The 22726-nt window shown below is 45.8% G+C and overlaps 1 protein-coding gene across 5 annotated transcripts in view; it reads right to left on the minus strand.

Moving 5' to 3' along the window:
* negr1 (neuronal growth regulator 1) overlaps positions 1–22726 on the minus strand; it is a 92886-nt gene that overhangs the window by 21744 nt on the left and 48416 nt on the right. For all 5 annotated transcript variants that reach the window (XM_011614955.2, XM_003974270.3, XM_029827931.1 and 2 more), the window contains exons 4-6: positions 17960–18091; positions 7712–7832; positions 5926–6074 (exon numbers count right to left, since the gene is read on the minus strand). In XM_011614955.2, the coding sequence (XP_011613257.1) occupies positions 5926–6074; positions 7712–7832; positions 17960–18091 (402 nt within the window). The remainder of the gene's footprint in view (positions 1–5925; positions 6075–7711; positions 7833–17959; positions 18092–22726) is intronic.

The raw sequence follows: 22726 nt of genomic DNA on the forward strand, positions 1-22726 counted from the left end.
CCAGAAATGCTGGATTCGGCATGGCGGCGCGCGCCCATCCACCGACGCCACCGAACACATCATTAATGTATGTTTTACGTTTTTGTTCAAAATGTCACGCCGCGTCGTTGCCGAGTTAATTCATGTGTGGGGAGCACAAAGCAATTTAATCGCACTTTTACAGAAACAAGGAATGATCCAAAATGACGTGAGTGTTTCATTAAAATATTACAACATGGTCTTTATTTGGATCCTAAGAAAGAAAATAAATTCACAAGATTTCTTCCACTTCGGTCAGTTTGTTGCCATTTTTATGATTACACACAAGTAACAAAAGGTTTAAATGTGCACCTGAACGTATCACGATGTCCATATCTATAAAAATGGCAGCAACAGAGTTAGAAAAGTGAGTAAAAGCGTCACAAAGTCCTTGTGTCCTTCAAACCAAAGCAACCATTGAGGTTCAATGAGGCTTTTTTCAGACAAACGTCCGCTGAATGCAACCACAGATCCGCTGTTTCTGGAGATTTCTCTCAGGCCTGGGTGTCTATTTACAATGTATTGACATGCATCCATTTAAACGGTGCGCCTAGTGTTGGCATCATCAGCCACGTCTCCTCTCTGCCTCTGTGCTGAATCACTAAAGCAGCCATTTGCAGAGGACCATTACTCGTTTTCATTGTTATTTGCTTGTGAAATTGTGTAGGAATCAATATTAATGCATGGTATTAAAACAGGGCTTGTCTTCTTGTGCTGGTGGAAACCACTTTTTTCTGTATATCACATGCACTATACGCAAAAAAGTTTCCCATTGGTTGTTTCTTTAATCTGGGACCATTCGATTAATGCTTGAGCATAAATGCAGCAGTGGATCACTTCAGGAGCTCTCAAACCCTCGTCCGTCACCACGGAACACATCTTTGGACATGCAATCTCTCCTTCCCAGCTGCGCGCTGCCATCGGGGCTCTTTCTCTCATCCAGCAGACCGGCAGCATCATTTCACGCACTGAATATGGCGGTCACCCTCTCCCGCTCGCTCGCAAGATTAAACACATTAGCTTTCACAGCTATTTCATTTCATGGCTTGCCATTCTGTGTGTTCTCCGCGGACGGGATGAAGAGAGAGATTTAAAAGGACAAGATGTGAGGGATCCAGTATTCATGTGGGGCCTCCGTGCAAATGTTCGAACAACTGCGTCAAATATTAGAACGCTTGAGTGTGAAGTAGCAGACTTGTTAAAGAGTTGTTAGTTAAGGGGAACACGATAAAGACCAAAGGCTGGGCTACTTAAAACCAAAGTTCCAAAAAGCAGAAAAGAGACCAGAACATTTTGGGTGTAACTTCTAATCAAGTGAGCCCAAACCACCCAGAAGATTAGCGACACTCTCTATACTGATGATAATGAATTTTGCTACTAATAATGATGTACCAAATATAGACATTTTATGCAACAGTTTTCAGTCTTCTTTTGTTTTAGGGGCCAGATATGGGTGTTTAACTGCCTTTGTCATATCGTTCCCGCATCTTTTTGTAACCTGTTGTAGTAGCCGTGTTGCTAATGTTTGGAAACAATTGTTCCAAATGGGTGACCTGGTCAAGGTTAACAGCTTTGCCTCACAGCAACATGTCCCCAAGTTTGTTAACATTCTGTGTGACAGCTTCATGTTCTCACTGTGTCTGTGTGGGCTCAAGGCTCTCTGCACCCCCCCAGGCCCGGAAGAGTTTGACTGATGACTCCAAATTGCCTGGAGGTGTGAACGTAAGTATAAATTAATTGATTCTCTCTGCATATTAGCCGTGTAATCAACTGGGAGCTCATCCGTAGTGTTCCCCTCTGTGCTCTCTCCTGTCGTCAGCTAAGACAGGACTCAACATCCTGCAAATGCAAAGTATCAGCAATTAATTTTCTGCTCAGTTATTGTCATTGTCGAAGAAAATCTCATTATATTCTTACTTTCTCCAACTGCGCATCAAAGACTCTGACACGATCGTCAGATATTGTTTGTGCTAATTTGTGAACGAGGCAATTTGTTCGGTATCCTTTGTCATTCAACTCACTCGGACACTGTATCATCCTGTGGGCATTCGCCAGGCTCAGCCATCCAACAATGAACGTTCCTCCTCGCGTATCTGGCCTCTTGTAGGTGTCGGCGGGGATAGGCGGGGTGTGGGTGGGAACGCTGCCTGCGGGATGGACGCTGACTATGCCAAACACTTCCTCATCATGTGCAACTGGGAAATGTTAATGGAACTTCAGATTGCCTTAAGATGGAAGTCTGAGTCATCACAAGCAAGGTAAATGGTGAAAAATCGCCGTTAGCGTGTTCTCACGCGTACAAATCATAGCAAGAGATGTAGTAATTTCAGGTGAGAATAAATGGAACCCGCAAAACTCCTCCACAAACATTTCAGCCTGATTTCTCTGCTCTTTAAAGTTGTTATCGCACGATCCTATTTCTGGTTTCACCCTCAGCGCTCCCCTTTTTCCCTGCATCCGTGCTCCATTACTCAGGTACAATCAGAGTGTGGGAGCAAACAACATCATCAACAACAATGGCAGATGTTGAAATGACACCAACACATGCGGTGATTGATAAGCGTGGCAAACAAACACGACATTCATTAACCAACTAGGCAGCAGTGTCTCTCGCCTGAGGGGAGCTGAACGGTGGTGGAGAAAGAGAGCGAGACAGTAACTCTTTTTTCCCCCTCTGTCATCAGCCGCTTCCGACTGCTGCCTGGGTGGGGAGGAGGGAGAGGAGGAAATGAAGGCAGAGGTAAAGGCAAAGGAAATCTCCTCCAGGGCTAAGCCGGGGTGGGCTGAGGGATAAGAGCTGGACCAATTAAGCTGGAGCACTCCTCAGAAAATTGGAGTGAACAGTTTCAGTCTTTTCATCAAGTTTCCTTCCATCTCCAGTACGAAATGGGAAGCCGAGGCACGGACTGTCGGTTGATTGTTGCACCTCAGCTAAAATCATAAGGTGTGTGTAATTATGTGTGTGCGTGTGCGTGTATTGCTGCATGCCAGAAAAACATTCAGAAACCCATCCAGCATGCTTTGGTACTTAAGATGTAATGGTTCTGGAATTGACAAGATACATCAATGTGGGCGTAAACAGTCTCCATCTCCCGTGTCAAAGCTAACACCAGCAGCACTACGCTAGTCGATTCAAACCAAAACACCTGTGTGTATAAAATAATACTGAAACATTCAGGTCACGCCTCCGTGGGCATTCACAACAAAATTAACCTGCATTTTGGTGCCTGATAGTTCAAACATTCACCCACAAGCATTCATCTTTCACATGTGAAGCAAAAAGCAGATATTTGGTGCTTGCAAGTGGCTCTAGTCAGTGAACAAAAAAATCAATAAATTTGTGCTTATGTTATTTGTCCCATTATAGAACTGATACTTAAGTGTTATAAATGTATTGTTAACCTTAATAAGACTGGAATATTCATCTTCCTTTGTGCTAATTGTTCTGTTTCCCCCAGAGCAGCTCCAGTCTACCTTCACTGAAAAGTTTAGGGAGGACCCCAACTACAGAAGAGCGGCATGGTTGAACACCCCACTAAAGTGGAAAACCCCCAAAATGCTCCACACTGACACTTCCAAACCAACTGACACTTCCAAGCCAAGAGCTCTCAATCATGGCATCTGTTCTTGTTTTGTTTTAAGTGATGGTCCCATTTTGGAGACCCACAGCAGACCTTTTAAGCAACGACAACAGGTCTAAAGTGTAATACTGATGGAATCACAACCTGAAACAGAAGCAGCAGCTGTAGCCCTGAGCTTCCTTAAGGTAAGAACCGGGTACGCCGAGGCGGAATTCCTCCAGAGTTCTTAACTTCTGACAGCACCTGAATGTGCTGCAGGCAGCAGAAACTACAACAACTGTCCTGTTTCAACGGCACGTCTTTATTCTTATTGTTTATTGTGACCATTCCTACTGGAATTCCTACCCTCTTCCCAGCCTCATTCTCTGAATAAAGCCAAGCGATCTTGTGACGTGGAACTGGTTTAGGCACGTGCTCGAGGAACTGCCACCACTTGACGGCCGCGGTGTTACGAGCTGTTTACAATCACCTGAACTATTTTCAGAGTGCCTATTGGAGCAGCATCAGCCACAAATGTTCCAACCAAAATCCACACAAAGACCCAACTCGAGAAATACTCCTCGTTAAAGAGTTAAAGTTGAGCTGTTCGCGCTCTTGTAGGAAGGATTTGCGCTACAGGGATGAGGACCTTTCAGCTTCAGAACGTTGACATAAAGCTAATGAAAGTGAGCACCGGGTCCTTCCTTTTTCAGTTTATGCCCCCAGCGGCTGAATTCCAAGGAGCCTTTTTAAATGGGCCTGACTGTTGCCTGTCAGCATGGACTGTGGACTCGTCGCTACCTTGGGGTGTAACAGAAACCGGTGCGACTGTACAGTACAACCGTCTGTTGACCGATGACTCCCAACACTTTAAATTCACCTCAGCGCGCCGCGCTCTATCAAATATGCATGCCCCTTTCCCTCTTCCCATCTTGTTCATCAATAGCTATTGACCGGTTCTAAAATAACAATCCAAAGTCACCCGTGGTGAAATTTAACCTCTGGGTATTGTTATTTGCGTCGATGCGGCGGTGAGAGCGCGCTGCGGTGATCGGGCGCCGCTTCGCATTAAGAGTGACAGCTGAATTGGCCTCTCTTCCATTAGTGGATATCAGGGAGAGAAAAGGAGGGCGGAAGCAATGCCTGTGTGTGTGTGTGTGTGGGTGTGTGTGTCTGTGTGTGTGTGAGTGGGGGGCCACTGCCGGAGAAGAGAGGGATACAAAGGAAGAATGAGAGACAAGGGGAAGGGGCACATGAAAGAGCAGGCAGATAGAGAGAGAGAGGAGTTGGGGGTGACAGCGCAGGAAGCTGCCTTTGAGGCCGGTGTCACATTAGGATCATCCATCTGAGGATGCCAGACGAGCCTTTCATGTTCTCTGTGCCTGCACAAACAGGAGAGGAGGCCTCCGTCAACACTGTTCCACCTCTCTGGGTGCAGAGTCTCTGGCCTGCTGGGGACAATGTTCCAATCAGGGAACCTGGCGTGAAACTACTGAATAATTTAGTTTACCTGCGCCTCGCTTGAGGATGTCCCACTGAAAAGCCTTCTCACTCTGCAGGCTCTGAAACATTGGTCCCACTGATGTCAGTGGCAACGTTTTTGGGAGGGGTTGCCCTAAAATGACTGGAAATGTGACTTTTTGTGTGACTGCACATTAAAGATGCTCGGCTGGTTCAGTCCAGGTAACAAGAATAACAACAAAAATTATGATGATTTCATCTGCATTCATAACTTAGTCAGGTAGTCCCTGATTCCTCTTTATCTAACATACTGGTTATGATACCACTGTATACATACCGCAGTATTTACTGAACTAGAAGGTGTTTTACTGTACTGCATTCAAAAATGTGATGGCTTTTAAAGAGAGACGAGGGATTAAAGCGCCACCCTTTCCTCCCCTGCCCCTTCATTGTCAACAGCACCATAAACTTTCCTTGTTGTCCTTAAAGGACCCCACAACACTGCCGTTCCTCCATCCTGAGGACAGAATCTGCTCTTTTTTTTAGAAGCATTTTATTTTTCTCCAATGCTTTGATGTGCAATTATTCACCAAACACGATGAATAATTCTGTTTTCTCTTATTTGGCCTCTTTGACTCTTTTCCGACTTAACATTTAAATCCAAGGGCTGTTTTGTCCTGTTGGCAGATGAAACTTTAAATGCAAACATCGATGGGCGAGGAACTGACACTCTGGGCTTCTTTAACCTGATGGTGCATCAAGAAAGTTTGCAGCAAATAGAACAAAAGAAAAAAACACTTGAAAGTGGGCGGAGCACTCCGCAATTGCCGACTCGGCACTCTGCCTGTGCATCGCTCCCATCGGGTTGAAATTCATAAAAACTCACTGATGAGAGACGCGCTGGCGTTGGCCATTCCCAGCTTGTTGCTGGCCACGCACGTGTAGTTTCCGAAGCGATCCTCGGTCATGTTGGTCACCGTGAGGACTGATCTGGAGCTGAGGCTCTTGATATCGACGCCTTGTCCTTTGTTGATCCTGGAAAAAAACAACACAAATCGCACGTGGTTCAGCCTGGAGTGGATCTCCAGAGCGTCCACACTTCATCGCCCTCTTCAGCAGTTTATCCCTCACTTAATCATTGCTGTCTCACTGAGATGCTTTGACGGCCCAACGAGAGAGAAACGACCCCGGAGGTCAAACAGCTGGCTTCCACTTGACGCGCTGTGTGTCGTATTGTTGCCGTGGCGGCGGGGGATGCCACTCCAGTTGCTGAAGCTGACTAATGTTTCATTGTTAACTTTGGTTGTCGTGATGATCTTTAGCAGCCCGCCGAGATCAAAACTCACTCTGTGGCGACATGCACAGGCGCCTCCTGAACGTGGGGCTATGGCGCGTCTTTCCTTTGAGCGTTTGTCACTGTGAATTCCTGTTTGGATTAATAAAGCCTGACATCCCCCAGAGAAAAGGCATTTCTCTTTCCCAGCCATTCTGTGGCGCCTCGACACCTCTGACATGGCTCAGCTGGCTCAGGAAGTTGACACACACCTCTACCTACGCACAGTTCCTTTCTGTGTCTTTTTCATTAGAGGGGGGAATGAGGATATCACTATTCAGCAATGCGAGAACTCAAAGAAATCTGAAGTCCTTGAATTAACCACAAACTAGACTCATGCCAACTTGCCTCCTTGCCAATTTGAATAAAGTGTAGCCACCCCATAATTACAATTAGCACAGTGCGAGCTGATGATTGAAAATGTGCTCACCAGTAGTGGCTAATGGGGGTAATTTGGATTTTAAATTCAAGGAGAGACACTTGAATCCAGACATACTCTTGCATGTGATGCTGGTGATTTAGGTGTGTTGCCAGCACAAGTTATATCAGGATGGACAACACAGCCATGGACATCTGGCTAAAGCAGAAAAGTACACTGTTTTCTCAGAATAAAAGCACCATTTGTACTGCTGGCCCCTGATGGATTAAGCTATTTGGACTGTTGAATGTGACAAGTACAAATATCACAAGAGGAAAAAGAGGAAACATGAATTCAGGGTCTGAAATAAAAACTAACACAGCTAATGCTTATACACATATACACTATGAGTCTACTAGCTCAGTGCTAATACAATGATATGGGTATGGAGCATCATGCTTACAAAGATATGTGCATGTGTTTTAGATCCTTATTTTGTAATCATACATAAAATAAGCACAGCAATTATGCAGCCCTGAGGCACATCACTGCCTTTTACAGGCTAACGTAGGTATTACACACACGTTCAAACGACTACAGTTGTCAAACACAACTCATACATGATATAGTTTAGTCATTTTTGAAAGTCCTATCCTGTACGGAAACAATACAGTAACCAGGAGGCACACATAGCTAAGATGGCTTCCAGCTAAATTGATTAGCACAACTGGAACGCAGCTGCTGCATCTGTAATTGTAACCAAATGAAAGGATTTCAAAATATTTTGTCAGGCTTTGTTTTTAAAAATGTTGTTGCTGAGTAACTGAAGCATGACCGATGGTTTTTCAACAGCCAAATCTCGGGTGAAGCCTAATGAGCCACGTCTTCCTTATGCAAATGAGGCGCTGCCTCATGCTAACAGTGGAGGGATGCAGCAGATGCACGTGAGCATCGGCGGCTCTAGTGACCTCGTGGCCTCACCTTTTCTCGCCCTTGTACCACTCAAATGTTGGAGCGGGGACGGCGGTTGCCTCGCATCTCAGCAGAGCGGTGCGTCCCAGGCCGATTCCGTGGATTTTTATCTCGTGGATGGTTGGAGCAACTGGAGAATATGAGGAGATAAGACGTGTTGTTAGATCACAAACACCAGTTGAAGGAAGCGTCCATGTTATCAGCAGCAAGAGGGTAAAAAAAAAAGGAAGTGATAAAACAAGACGTGCAGTGCTGAAAGTGAGCCATTGAGCTGGAAGATGACAACCTCTGACGTCCTTGCCGGTGCACATAACGCACTCTTAACACGGTGCTCAGGGTCTGCAGAGGTGGTGTAAGCACATTGTGTTGGGAAAATGGAAAAATTGGACTGCGGGGTGATAAATGGCTTAATGGAAGTTCAAAGTCTCAGTGGCAGAGGCAGGTTCTGTGAATGCGAAACGAAGGCCTTTCATGGACTCAATTCTGTTTTAAATCTTTTTTTAAAAATACGAAACAGGCCGCTTTATGTGTTTTTTGGGGGTTTTTTGGCCTTCAAATATTTACTAAGCATGAAGAAAGAAACACTCTCTTGAAAGAAATGCAATTAACAAACTGAGATAGATAAACTTTTTTCCTGTGCTTGGACAAAACCCCCCATACCGTACACACGACCATTGAGACACCGAATAAAGAAAAAGGATCCTTTTAAATAGACAAACAAGGCTTATAGTGAGCAGGGCTATTCAGAGACACAACTCAATACATGCTGGAGTGCAGCTGGAGCCCAGAGATTCTCCATTAAAGAGCAGTGGCACCGCGCACCAGCCAAAAAACAACAGTCTTGACCACAAACATGAGAACACGACTGTGACACCAGCACCAACAGTAACAGACACCGTGAAGTAAATCCCAACAGGAAGTGCTCCATGGATCCCTCGGGCAATTCATAATTTATTTTATAACCCACAGAGGCAATCGGGCAGACAATATCCAGGCAAGGAGCTGACAGAGACAAAATTGAATAGAAACCGAGGTGGTTTCCTGGGGTGGAGGCTGGGGAGGCCAGTCGAAAAGAGACAGATCATTGGAAGTCAGTCCAAAAACCAAGGCTGGAAAGTAAGGCTGGCAGAGAGTGTTAGGCTAGGCTCTAAACATGTTGGGGTATGTTTTGGTGTGCTGCCGGCCCCTCTAGTGTTTCTTTGACATTCGGGACCCTGAGTGGTCTCCAGAGACCGGCATTTTTCACAGTGTATTCAGGTGACGGGCAGCTAGCGCTTCGAGAGGAGATGCCGATGATTTGAGACAAAAATGAAATAGCGCTGACACCACGTGAAATCGCAACTTTTAAATACCGTGGAAATCAGGTGGGTCAAATTGGGTTGAGGACTGGGGAGAGCCACAGGCCCCGTGGATCGTAAATCCCAACCCTGATTGTGACGAAGCAGACTGTGCCAAGAGCTGCAGCCTGTCACTGGAGGGTGGTTGGGGCCAGTGGTCACCGGCCCTGGCCCAAAGGCGCACCCTTGATCTGGGTTTTATGTCCTACCAGGTAGACCCCTGCTTTCACCTGGGATCTCGGTTTCCTTTGGAAAAAGATAGGTAGGGCAGAAAACATGGGGGGTATCATGGGCCTAATAGGACTGGGTTGATGGCCACTGGTCTAGGCCATTGTCCATAAAGGACTTTACAACAAGTAACTTTACAAGGATTATACTCATCGGCTCAGTGAAAGCTGAAACTCCAAAAGACACGTTAAACGCATGTTCCTATCTTAAAGCTGAGATATTGTTTAGAGAAAGTAGTACGATTTTCCATCTGCAGGCTGTCCTTCCTTAGAACAGAAAGGAACAACAGTCGTGGCGCAACAGTCAGCGGATGTTGATCGGAGGAGGTCACAGGAATGGATCAGCAGTGCTACCATGCATCTGTGCGAGGTGAGAAAAGAAACACCAGCATTTGTAGGAGTGGCGTACGACCATGTCGCAGAGGCAACAGCACTGTGATGAGGGATGCCCTTTCACTAAATCTTCCTCTGCATCCTAATGAGCACATTTAACTGAAGGGGGGGGGGGGGGGGGTGTCTGCTGTACATTTCCTGTCTGATTATCACTTTTTTTTAAACATAGTTAACATTTTGAGATAACTGCCGTGGTACAGTGTTGGAATGGCTACAGATTTGGTTTGGGTCTCCTGACCCTGGGTATGGGTGGATGTCCTGTAAGAGACTGGTGTGGGGTGTATTCCTGCCTCTCACCCAGTGGCTGCTTGGATAGATTTGGGGTTTACAGAAAATGGATGACTAGATGTAAGATAACCACACCATAAAGAAGAGAAAGAATACAAGTTCTTTCTCATGATCTATATCACAAAGGGGGGAGGTGTTGAATGTAGTAACATGACGGCATTTAGTGAAGGAAACCATCTCAATTCTGAAAGAAATGGAGGGAAGAAGCAGGGAAAACGGCACCACAGACCTCCCGTGCAGAGATATTTGCCAATAACAAGTGTGACAGAATAAAGGTTGCAGGCTGGTGAGTTCCTGTAATCCTCCACTGGTGTCATTGTGTTGCTATTGATTATATGAAGCCTCTGAAAGTGCAGGGCTGACCTGACCGTTATTCAGTACCGAAGGCTGGATGGCGGAAATGGTCAATATCCCGACCTTCCCACAGAGAGCCACTCTGCTTTATTCCAATGCTGAGGACAGTAAACAAAGTTGAGGTACGTTCCTTTGTGAAAAGATCTGCCACCCCCAAGAACAAAAAATAAGTAATGATAGACATCCAGTGACCTAACCTCTGACCTTTCATCGGGAAGCAGCTAAACCAAAGCCGCAACATTTCAAACAGGGAAAAACATGTTGCATCATCTGTAACCAGAGGAGTTTATATGCATATCGACATCAAGTCTTTCCAATTCAGATCCTGGCACTGAATCTGTGAAGACGGATCACCCCCATAAAGTCTAGTCCAATTCAATAATTCCAATTTCGGTTCGCTGGCATGTCCTATATCATCATATATTGTGTAATACGCCATCAGCGATTGGAGAGCAATGCAAAGTAGTGCAGTAAAAGTCCCGGAGGTCCAATAATCCAGGTAATTTAGTGTCTGCGGGATGATGCGGTGGGGCCGTAAATCACACCCGGAGCGGCGGTGACTCCGCCAGATGGGGGTGAGGGGTCGGGTCCAGGAATAGCACGGCATGGCAGAAAGATGGGTGCTGCCGGGTGAAAAATGGCCAGAGGTGGGGCAATCGGCCCCATTAGATCGTTGGGACCATGACACTTCAACAAACACCTCAAACTTCCTGAAAAGGCACTTTTGTAGACTGGAAGGAAGCGTCTGCCAGTCTCCCCATCAAATTCTAATGATGGGCTTCATAAATAATCACACATCACGGGCGCCTAAAGCCGTCTTTATGTTACTATTAATGATTAATTAGTGTCCTTCAGCGCCAAATATGATTTATTTACCCGCAAAATACTGTTTGCCAAGAGAAGCCAGAGGACGCGGGCTTTTTAATTAAAAGATCAATTAATAACCCTACCTCTCCAGCCAGATTTGAAAATGAGTTTTCATTGCAATTACAAAATGGACTCATCAGCGCATGACTTATCAGCGTACACACAGAGACGCTGTTCCACACCGCCATCTGCGGGCCTCATTGTCCTCCTCCATCAGGAGCGCCGGCGCTGCCAAGATTTATTAATTAATTAAGATTTCTATTCAGCACAGCAAGGGAACATTGTGTTCCTTCATTTTTTTTATGATAAAGAGGCGTATAAATAACCGGCTTAATGTGCGGAGAGCACGCAGCTCCACCGGGAGTCCAGGAGAGGAAGCAGCTTGAGGGTTCCCATCATCTAGGTGTGGCCAGCTGAGGGTCAGCTCTGGTTAGGACCTGGTTAGGCCATTTTCTGGAGTTAGAACGCTACCAAAAGTATTAGAATGGAAGAGACTTTATTAGTTTGAAGGAAAAGATTGACCTCATTCACTCCTCTCAGGCCTGACCCCCTCAGATGCACCTGGAGTGTGGAAGGAAGCTGATGAGGAGCCACTGGAAGAAGGTGTAAACCCCGACACCAAAAGGCCCAATGGATCGGACCTTCCCAGGTCTCCTGAGGATCCTTCAGTTTTACCCCTTCGCATCAACATTAGCTGGGGTACGAGGGTCTGCCCCCCCCCCCCCCCCCCCCCCCCGGGTTAACCAACTGAACACAGGTAGGTGGGGCGGACCCAGTGGCTGCGTCAGGTCTGTTGACGTGATCTACGTGATCTCCTCGGAAACGGTTCAGCAAAAAAAATCATTTCCAAATCCGGCCAACGTTCAATGTTCAAATCGGGAACGCTCGTTCCTCCACGTGTTGGTCCTAAACGTCCGGCACGACGTGATGATGCCGGACCGGAAATCAGCCGGTTCTGATGGTCCCAGTGCGTGCTGACCTGAGCCGAGCTGATCAAAGCCGGTCCCGTTGTTGCTTGTGAGCCCACAGGGGTTAACGAGCTTTTTGGCCTCTGTAAAAGTGGGTTCTGGCATCCAGTTTACTGGCTGTTGATCCTGCTGAAGCTCAGGAACGTTGGCCCCAGGAAACAGGTGTGCAATCAGGAGAATGGCTTTGGAGAGGGAGACTGACATCCTCGCAGCTTGATTGCCCTCATTTTAACTCCGGTAAAGATCCGATCAGAAGCCGTTTCTCGGAGCCCCGTTTGAATCATCAGTGATTCGGCGTCATCAGCAACCTTGAGTGATTTTTCAGGCGGGAGGTGTTGATGACGTGCACGCAGGCTCCCACGCCACCCGTCCTCGTATACGTTCTCGTCAATACTTGACATTGGCGGTTGGTGGGCCCGCTAACCACAAACAAACAAGTTTGGCCTCTTATTCATCGGAAGTGGTCACGACTCCCTCGAGCAGCTCTGTCAGGGCAGCGATGGGGGCAAGTTTCTGCCAGGACGGGCTTTGAATCTCAAACAGGCCCCGAGTGCTGGGGCCTTTAGAGGTGAGGGCAACAAAAGATGAGTTGATGCAAAGAATCTGAAGTTTTCACCCCCGACTCTGCATTTCAATCAGGCTGCTCGGTGCTGGGTGGCGATTTTAGCGCTCATCGTGAGGACGCTAATGCTATATCAAAGGTTCAAAGGCTTTCGTTTCCCGACGAATATAAAAGAAAAGAAGAGTGTTTACAGCTGGGAGAGGCGGGGAGGAGGGTGGGGGGGGGGGGGTTACAGATGGCTGCCCACCTGGGAGCTTTAACACAGCACAGGCGAGTCGCTATGAATGGGAGGAGGATGCTAGGCTAACGCTCTACGTTTAGCCAATCGGCGCTGAGCAAACTCCACCAAGAAGTTTTTCAGGGCCGATTCAAGAATGCACCCTGGATCAGGGGCGCCGTTAGGCAATAGTTCCTGTAAATGGCCGTTCGGGGGGTGGGGGGGGGGTTCCTGCGCTGGAGACACGCACCAACGCCCCCCCCCCGGCCGTGTAAAACCACCCAGTTTAATCCAGGCCAAATGAAGTTAAAGCACTCTGTCTAAATGTGTCAAATTTGTGGATCAGTTGTAGTGACTGATAAATGTGTGTGTGTGTGTGTGTGTGGGGGGGGGGGGGGTCAAATGGACACTTGCCCCGTTTGCTGCTGGTTGCTCATTTTTAATGAGGAGCCTCCTAAAGGTAACCAGAACCCTCCTTTGGTCACCTGACCACCCTGACAGCTGAAGAGGTGACGCACACCCAGATGATCCGTTCGCTGTCTCCAGTCTTGACTAAAGTTTGCGCGAGCTGTCAAACGCCATCTTGTGACGCGACGGCGTTCAAACGAGGAAGTGTCGCTCATCCAAGTGGGAACGAGAGCAGACGGCTCCGACTCTGCAGGGAGGGAGCGTTTCCAACTACAGAGGAACGTCAAATACCTCGGACTGCTCAGCGGGCTTCAGTTATTGTTTTATCTCTAAGCAGTCGCTAATTGTTCTACGCTGGGAAACCTTTATTAATTAATAAAAGTGTGGCTTTTCATCTCAGGCGGGAGGTGGGTTTTTTCAGGGTCGCTCCCTTTGCGATTCATCCCTTTGACTGAGCCGGTCGGATCTGATATTTGCGCCTTTGTGTCACGCTGTGCGGCGAGGATCTCAGCCAATACCGTCCCCCACCTGCCGCGAGGATGAATATGGAGACGTTAAACGTGGGTCAGAGATGAAATATCACCCGGCACAAGAAGCTGCCCGTTTCCGGTTTAGCGTGTTTGAGCGGTCAGTCGCTGATCATTCATCGCCGATCGTTTAAAGACAAAGAAAGGATTTAATGAAGACTATCTGCAGCCTGGCGCCTCAGGCAAACACCAGCCTTCTGACCTGGACACACAAATACCTGCAAAATTAAAACTCCTCCGATGTGTTTCACCTCTCAACGAGCCAAACAGCAGCTTGATGCTCCGAGAGGCCGCGTGATGGTTCGTTTCCACGACTTCCACTGAGTTTGCTCTTTTAAATGACCTTAGGCTGCAATTAGCCCAGAAGTCACCCACACTCATTAATAAAAGTAAAATAATGAATCTAAAAGTGAGGAGAAATTCATATTTAATTTGACTGTTGTCGCGCTGCTCCAGAGTACAACAGCTCTGACCAGTTAGCACCTAAATGCTAGCATCTTATGCCATATTTTCACGATGGAAAATGCAGTTCCAGCTGTACATCTACTGAAATTTAGGGTTTGAATCAGCTGTTGACTTTGTGTAAATGTGTTTGTGTTTAGTTGTTTACTCTCCGTCCAGCAGAAGCATCAGAACATCCCATTGTTTGCAGATACTGGGGGGTGCTGGGGCGGCTAGTGATTGCCACTGGTTGCTCAAAGTAACATCTAAGCTAACAGAGGTGATGTCAGCAACACACCTGAGACCCTACATTAGCTTTTTTACTGGAAAGTTCCTTCGCCTTGTTTTCAAAAAGTCATCTGAGGTTTTACACTGCAGTGTCAGGCTGATAGCGATAGTGGTTTTAGCTATATAAGCGATCTGATGCAAAAAAGTTGTGTAGCTTGTTATTAAATGACACTATCGGACAGCTGGGTACAAAGATCGACCACTGTTGTGGTATCCCAATGAATGGGAGCTAATATAGCCTAGCTTAATGGAAATATACCACGCTCTGCTAAACTGAACACCGCTGCTCAGCTTCTCCGTATCATTAGCTCATTTTGTCAGTGTAGCAGCTGTATGATCGCGCACCAAATTAGCAGGATCTCTTTCATCCAACTTAATTTCTTGCTTCGCGCCATCATCCTCTCTTGTTTAAGTTTCCGCATCAGCTACCATCTAAGTCTTCATTTAGAACTTGGCACAGTGAGGCCCCGTCGATGCCCCCGCGTTTCCTGGCACTTGGTGAATATGGTTTGATGGCAGAAGAGGCTGAATGATACGGCACTTTGGGAAAGAGACTGAGAACTCTTCCCATCACGACAGGGGAGTTGCAGCAGGGCAGCGAAGAGACAGTGATGAGTGGCCACCAGTGGCCCTCATTACAGCCCCCCCGAGCAAAACTTTTTTTTCCTGACACCTTATATTTAAAAATTAGCAAGCCGAGGAGGCTAAATGGATTAAAATCAATTTCAGAATAGTCTGGGAGCTAGAAATCTTTCAGCTGCTTCAAGCTATCGAGCTCTTTAGAGTTTTGGTTATTAGACTCTTCTGTTATCTCTTAAATGGAGGTAGCTAACAGATAATTCTTGATGCCGGGAATCAGGGTAAGCTAGCGCAGTTTGAACATCAATCTCGGAGTTGCCTCCAAATGCTAAATGGCTGCAATAAAACAACAGCCATGATGTGAACAGTTCAGCTGAAGCCAGGAAAGGCAAGTCTGCGCAGCTATGTATTAGCCATAGCTCAAATGAGGCATCAGACTTTATGAAATATTTATGAATCCAATGGGGGGCGGCTCGGAGATTTACACTCTGTGGTGCCGGCCACTCCGTCAACTCGCCTAAACTAATTACTGCAGACAAATTTTGAATAAAGACTTCTCAGGGAGGGAGGGCTAATGTGTCAGAGTGCTGCAACAGGAGAGATTTGGAGTCCACTGAAGCAACAATTCATCACTGTCTGATCAATCATGCATGCTAATACATTCAAGTAGGCAAAGTATAGCAAGTATTACATATGTCATGAGTAGGGCTTATTTCATAGCATATGTATGCTATTTTTAAACAGATTTTTCTTCTTTATGATTGAATTTTAATCATGAAAATGGTGCAAGCAACAAGTGGACCACATTGGGAAGCCAAAGCCTCGTTAGCATTAGCATTTGCAGATATTAGGGATGACATCCTTTATTGTGAAATAAAGGCACGGGACACTTTTTTTCTCTTTTCACCTGAATTTGGCATCATGAGGAAGAACAGATGATGCAGCTAAAAAGTCCAGCGATCTACACAGTGAGGAAGACTTTTATTTTAATAAAATAAAAGTTGCGTTAGCCGTGTGTGTGCAGGTGGCCGTCAGGGCTACAACACTTATTTGGGTATCACCAGCTAAATCAGACACCCAATCAGCCTGAACAGGCAGGTAATCAATCAGATTTAGATTGACTGCAATGTGTGTGAACACAACTACAATGAACACAAAGAAACTGAAACGGGCACAAGTTAAACTACAAAAGAAAACACATCATAAAAAGCACCAGTCTGAATCCAGAAGAGCTCCTCTGAAGGTATTACTGCGTACGGTTCACACCTGCCAAATGATGCAACATTTAAATTACGCTGGACTGAAACACTTAAGCGCGTTTTTACTGTTACTGTGACTCCAAAGCTTCGAGAAAATAGACGCCTTTTAGCCCATTAGCCTCTCGAGTGCCGTGGACTTTCCCCAAACACTCTGGATGACTTTAAAAACACGTCGCAGATATTCCAAAAGGCTGCCGTGCGTTTTCAACACTTCGGCCCACGAATGTGCTGCAGCCACGCCGGCTTTGAAAGAGTCATTTTTCAGTCCATAAGGCAGAACTGATGTGACTTTATTAGCCACATGCAGGCTAACAGCGACCCTCTTTCCTGTTGGAATCCATTTTCTGCTCCTGGTGCAAATGTATGATTCCCTGCTTTTTATTTGAAGACTGCTTAAACGGGCAGCTCAGAGCAGCTAAATAAGCCTTAGACGACTGTGCGTCAGATACAAGTGCACAGTTGGACGTGCTAGCGACCACTGGGTGAGCGCTCAGCGGTAGCAACGGCTCCATCAACTACAGATCACCCCAGAAGAATTCCGACTGAATTCCCGCCCATTGAGCCGCTCCAGCTGTGGCGAGGGGAAGTCCTGTTAATCGCCGCGCTGAACCCACGCTAACCTCCTCTCCCGCCGTAGCCGCGCAGCAGTGACGAGCCTTATCGGTCATTATGAAGATCTCTTTTGTTCTGCGGTATAAAGAGCGTCCCTGTCGCCGCAGCGCTTTGATTCTCGCACCCGTGTCTCGGCGGAGCTATTTATAACTGGCCTGCGAAACTCCGCAGAGACCCAGCTCATTAATGCCGTGGAAACGATGGCGGCAAAAACTTTTGTTTTATAATGAAGCCAGAATGAAAGAACGGCCAAAGTCTGAGTGGACGTAAAGATTAAAAAAATAAAATAAAATAAAAAAAAGGTGCATGAAATAAAACATTTCATCAAACTTGAAACTATGAAAACCTTGCATAATGAGGTTTCCAGATATGAGCCAGTAACTGGGCCAAAAGGAGCCCATTTCCTATACCCCCCCCCCCCCCCCCCCCCCCCACCCCCGTGGCCCACCGCCTGGTACGTTTTGCCAAAAGTGAGATTGAGCGCAGAAGCCTCTACGAATAAAAGCCAAGCAGAGGAGCACTTAAGGGGGGAAAAAGAGAGAGGAAGGATGGCAATAATTGTCCGGCACCTTTTCCTCCGCACGCCTCCGACGGCTGATTTCCCTGTGACCGTGACAGCTGAAGCCCGGGATCATTCATTAATGCCCGGGCTCCTCATTACTGTCTCCTCACGCTTTGGAAAGACTCATTACCTGCATAATGGAACGCTGCTTAGAACAGTCAGACCTTTCCTTGGTGGGAATTAATCATCTACATGTGCAGACAAAAAGGGAATTCTCACATTAAAGATTTAGAATCTACCTTTTTTTGCCCCTTCCCACTTTAGATTTTGCACGTTCTTGGCTCGCGTCTCCGGGGACGCTGCGCCCTCGTCTAGTTCCAGTTTGGACCCGAGTCACGCAAAGGAGAGGAGACTGGCTGAGTACTCACAGTTGACTGTGACTTTTACAGTTTTGGTGTCGGGCGAGGCGATGTCGTTCAGGGCGCTGCATTCGTAGTCTCCGGCCTGGTCCCTCGTGATGCCAGTGATGTTCAGATGTTCAACGCTGTCGTACTTCCTGCCTGGAAACAGAAAAGAACACTTACTGGGGCCTGACTCGGGTTACGTGGCTCGGTAGAGTGGACGGTAAAGACAAATCCTCGTTATTGATAAAACTTTGATCTGTAAAGAAAGCTCTCAGATGTGCTGAGCGCCTGATTAGCTTTATTGCACACTTAAGTAGCAGCAGATTAGCGGCACGCTAATCGATATGTATTGATACGACCGTGGGGAAAAACACATAATAGCCGATTTCCAGTCATCATCTGCCGTTAGAACTACCTCCAAGAAGACAGACACTTTCGATAGCTCAGTGCACATGGCGCATCTTTATAACTAGCTAATGGCGCCAAAGGCAGTTGTGGCAAAGCAGCATGACTGATGTATTAGCACGGCTTAAGTGCAAAGCCGGAGGGGGCGACAATCCACACAAACAAGTCCGCTTCGATCAGCAAGGGGATCATTTTAATTCGGAATTCCAGCGTTGTTGGAGGTGACAGGAGACAGGTGCTGCTGAATGTGCCGCTACTAAGAACTGCCAAGAAGCAATAAGGGCATCAGGTGTAATTCCATTTGAATAATGAGGATGAAATAAGCAATTGTATCCAGAACACAGGAACAAATCAAGTTTGTTTCAATCAACAGTGCAGGAGAACCTCTTTTATAATGTGTAGCATTGGCAGCATGTAGCAACAGAATGATCAGTGTAGTACTTCTAAGTACTTTTAGCCAGAGGTAACTCACAACTAGCGTGAAAGGGTGGTGAGCAAAAAGTGTGCTGAATTAAGCTAACCTGGGCCCAACATCTCATAAAAGAGGCGAATCCAAACCACCCGCAGTGGTGTGTCCAACATTGTGTGCTGACAGTTTATCCTGCAACTGAGCCTGATGCCTTTACAAAAAAAAACAAAAGTCCCTCAATCCACAACCTTGGTGGTTTTCTATCTGCTAGCTATGTCACAACAAAAATGGAGGCACTGTCGATAACGAGCTCTCCCGTCTCTCCTCGCACTGTTGTACTGGCAACAAAAGGGTCTTGGCAGAGATATCGGTGTCTGCACAAACAACAGCAAATATGAAAAAAAGACCAGCTATCTGAAAACAAGCTCTGCATGGTGAGAGGCAGGAGCGCTAATGTGCCAAAGCACAGGGACAAAAGACGCAATACAAAGGAGCGTTTCTGAGTCCGGCGCGACTCGTGGCTGGGCTCAAGTATTGTTTTTACTGGAGGTTTGGGATTATGCTTTTTTTTTTGTTTGTTTATTTACAGAGATCAAATGTTTTGGTGTCAGAAAAAGGTTTTTCTTTTTTCACATCTCCGGTTTCCGGATGCACAGAAGCACCGAACACAGTTGTGAGCTCATAAACAGCAAAGTGGGGGCACTTTATCACCAGCGGTACGTAAAAAGGACTCAGAGGAAATAAAAACCTCCCCTTCTGGTGGCGGATTCTTTCTGTTTAATCAATGTGGTGAGTAAAGTGCGGATTATGTTACAGTATCTGTATCCTTAAAGTAACTTCTGCTGGCGCTGATGTGGCCCCCACAGCGACGCTGAAGCCAAATATTCATTTCAGTAAGTCTCCATCACACAGCGTTATGGGTTCCTGGGACATATAGTGGTACCGCCCAGTCTAGCTTGTTTGTTAGAGGCGCTGATCAATGCTGCAGAGACAGTCGGAGCCATTACAATGACGCCTCCTGCGTCGGACTGCAGAGCTGATCCACTTAGTGATGAGAACCATGAGACAGGAACACCTTTTACAGGAGCCGTATGGACGTTTGTGGTCAAAACCGGTGCATCCAAACTACTGGAGAGCGTTGAATACCGCCCTACTACTCCAGCAGGAGCCTCTACTGGAGAGCGTTGAATACCCCCCTACTACTCCAGCAGGAGCCTCTACTGGAGAGGGACCGGTGCCAATGACCATTCCTACATGGGAGTTTGTTGTCTGTGGATCATGCGTAGGTGATTCTAAAGCTAACAACAATGATGCTACTTCGCTTTCAGTCATCTCCATCGTTCAAAAGCATCTCCCACACAGATCCTGGACCAAAACATCTGATAACTGTGAATAATCCCGTTTAGATGCTCACAGGCTGCTGAGAGAAAGTGAAAATGTAATTTCAAGGAAAGCTGTTGTTCATATGAGAATAACGTCATTATTACAGATGACAAAACTCAGAATTCATGATGTCCAACTCACATAAAACACATTTCAGGACCCTTTTACTCTGTTTCAATACTGTATTTTCTTTTTGAACTGAACTTGCAGCACAGACATCACAGTTTTTCCTCCTGCAGCTTTTTTATATAGAAAATATAGAATCACTACATTTACACGGCACCATCCCAGCCCTTTGAGGATTGTGCTGGCTGTTTGTTGGGCGTAACTGCTGCTTCCCCTTTAAATAATGATCTATTTTTAGGTGCCTCGCAAAGTGGAGAACTCCACTGTGCTTCAGAGCTCATATTTGTTGAAGCTCAACTTTAGCCTGATCTGATTGATCCTGGAACTGTTTTCTTTGAGGCAGATGGTCCGATGCTCACTTATGAAGCTCCACACTCCAGAAAACACCACTTCTCTCCAATGCAAGGAGACAGTTTCATAAGCGAACACTTCAAAAAATAACTTTTTATGGGTGTCAGAGGTTAGTTGAAGCTATAAACATCTGCAGCTCTAAAAATAAACACAGTTCTCATTAAAACAGAGGATGTGATGAAAATGGGTCACGAACGCTCCATTAAACATGCGAACATAAGGAAAAGCCTCCAATAATCTATGTGTTATGAATAAAAATAAACACACATTTACAGTTGTGTCATGAGAATAAAGACAAAGGAAAAAGGGGGTTTTTCAATTTCTTCTTTTTTTTATTTGTCTGAACTGAGGGAATAGTTGTCTGCGTTGCCCTTTTGAGTTAAAATGTCCAGCATTTGGGCACCAGAAGGGCCCCGTGTCATAAAAACATTCACCACAGCACATAAGAATGAGCAATAATGAATGATTTATGCTCCTGTCGAGGCTCAGTTAAACTGATGATGAACAATATCACATTAAGGAAATTACACACTTCACATGGTGGTGAAAAAGACAATTTATTTAATATTACTACAGCTGCATTTTAGGGCTTTTTAATGGTTTAAATCCTAAAGTATTTTTTGAGCTGTTCCAAAGAAAGTTGTATGATCCAACACTGATCCAAACCCTTAAAAGCTTATGGAGGCAACATGTTGGATTGTTGGTCGCCGTAAATTCAATTATGTGTTTTCCCAGTTGTTCTGACAGCTGGATGCTGTAACTGCATATAATTCCTGATGCTGTTTGGTCCATATGTAAGCTTTGAGATAATTAATTTGTGAAGGTTTATTGCGTTTTGACTGTTCGGAATTTTCCTCCCGCTGAGTAATTTGGATCATGATCCGGGAGAAAAAATGTGTCTTACCTCATGTTTCTGTCTTGCTGCCAAATTAATTTTCAGACAATGGACAAATTATGTGGTTATAATGAGGCCTACGCTGCACACTGATTAAATATATTTGGTAAAGGGAGATTGACACAATTAAATGAATAAACTCAGGATGTAGGCCAAATTAAAGGACTATTTTTGGACATGTTTGTTTAACGCTTTAGAGAACAGTAATTTACAGTGAATGTGAAAAGGATCCTTTTATGGTGTAACAATCATATTGATGACTAGAGAAATCCCTATTTTACAGAATACACTCAAACATGCACACTTATTCCATATATCTTTGTGAGGACCCTTCCTGACATAATACATTACCCAATCCCCTTCCCCTCACCCAAGCATTCCTATAAAATGCCTAATTGTCATCCTAAACACCACCTAAATCTAAAAACTCCTGAATCATTTTGCTCGGGCAAAATGTCTTCATTTACCAAAAAGGTCCTCATTTTGCAAAATGAAACGCCTACTTTGGTCCTCACTCTGCCACATGTACAGGGGCGCACACACACACACACACGTGAATGCAGGCCCTCCAGTACACTTGTGAACTGCTGATTTGTTTTTCAAGCCTCTAAGACCATGCCATGTCCACCCTTTTTATAATCAGCCACTGGATTTTGGACCCTCTGGTATTTTCTGCCGTTGCCTATCAGGGTCCCGCTCACACAGTGAGTCATGTCCTCACTCATCTCAGCCGCGATGATGCCCGACAGGAGCGTCCATAATGTGCAGAGGCAGCTATTGGCTGCCAGCTGATTGGAGTTAGTTACATTGGCCAGTGTTGGAGGATGATGATGTCAGGGAAATGTTGTTATAGCAATGCTATGTTGAAGCTCTCGGTGGTGGGAGTATGGTTCTTGTCCAGCAAAAGTGAAAAACATCATTGTCTGATGTTGAAGAGAACAACAGAAAATAAATATGCTCATGCCATCCAGATAAAAAGAGAATTGTATGATTAGCTGCTTTACTTATATGTAGTATAAGTAGATAATATGTCACTAAAGTACTACTTGCAATAGTTAATTTAATTATATAAGATCTTTTACAACAACGTTTGGTGTTGAGGTTTTACAGACACCTGATTTAACACAAGGAAACCTTGAGCAGCACAAGGGGAGTGTTGAGAATGTAGCTGTTAAAGGACTGCAATCACCAAACAGCATGAAATAGGATGTAGCAAAGTGGA

This window comes from Takifugu rubripes, chromosome 20 (genome assembly GCF_901000725.2).
Source record: "Takifugu rubripes chromosome 20, fTakRub1.2, whole genome shotgun sequence".
Lineage (NCBI taxonomy): Eukaryota > Metazoa > Chordata > Actinopteri > Tetraodontiformes > Tetraodontidae > Takifugu > Takifugu rubripes.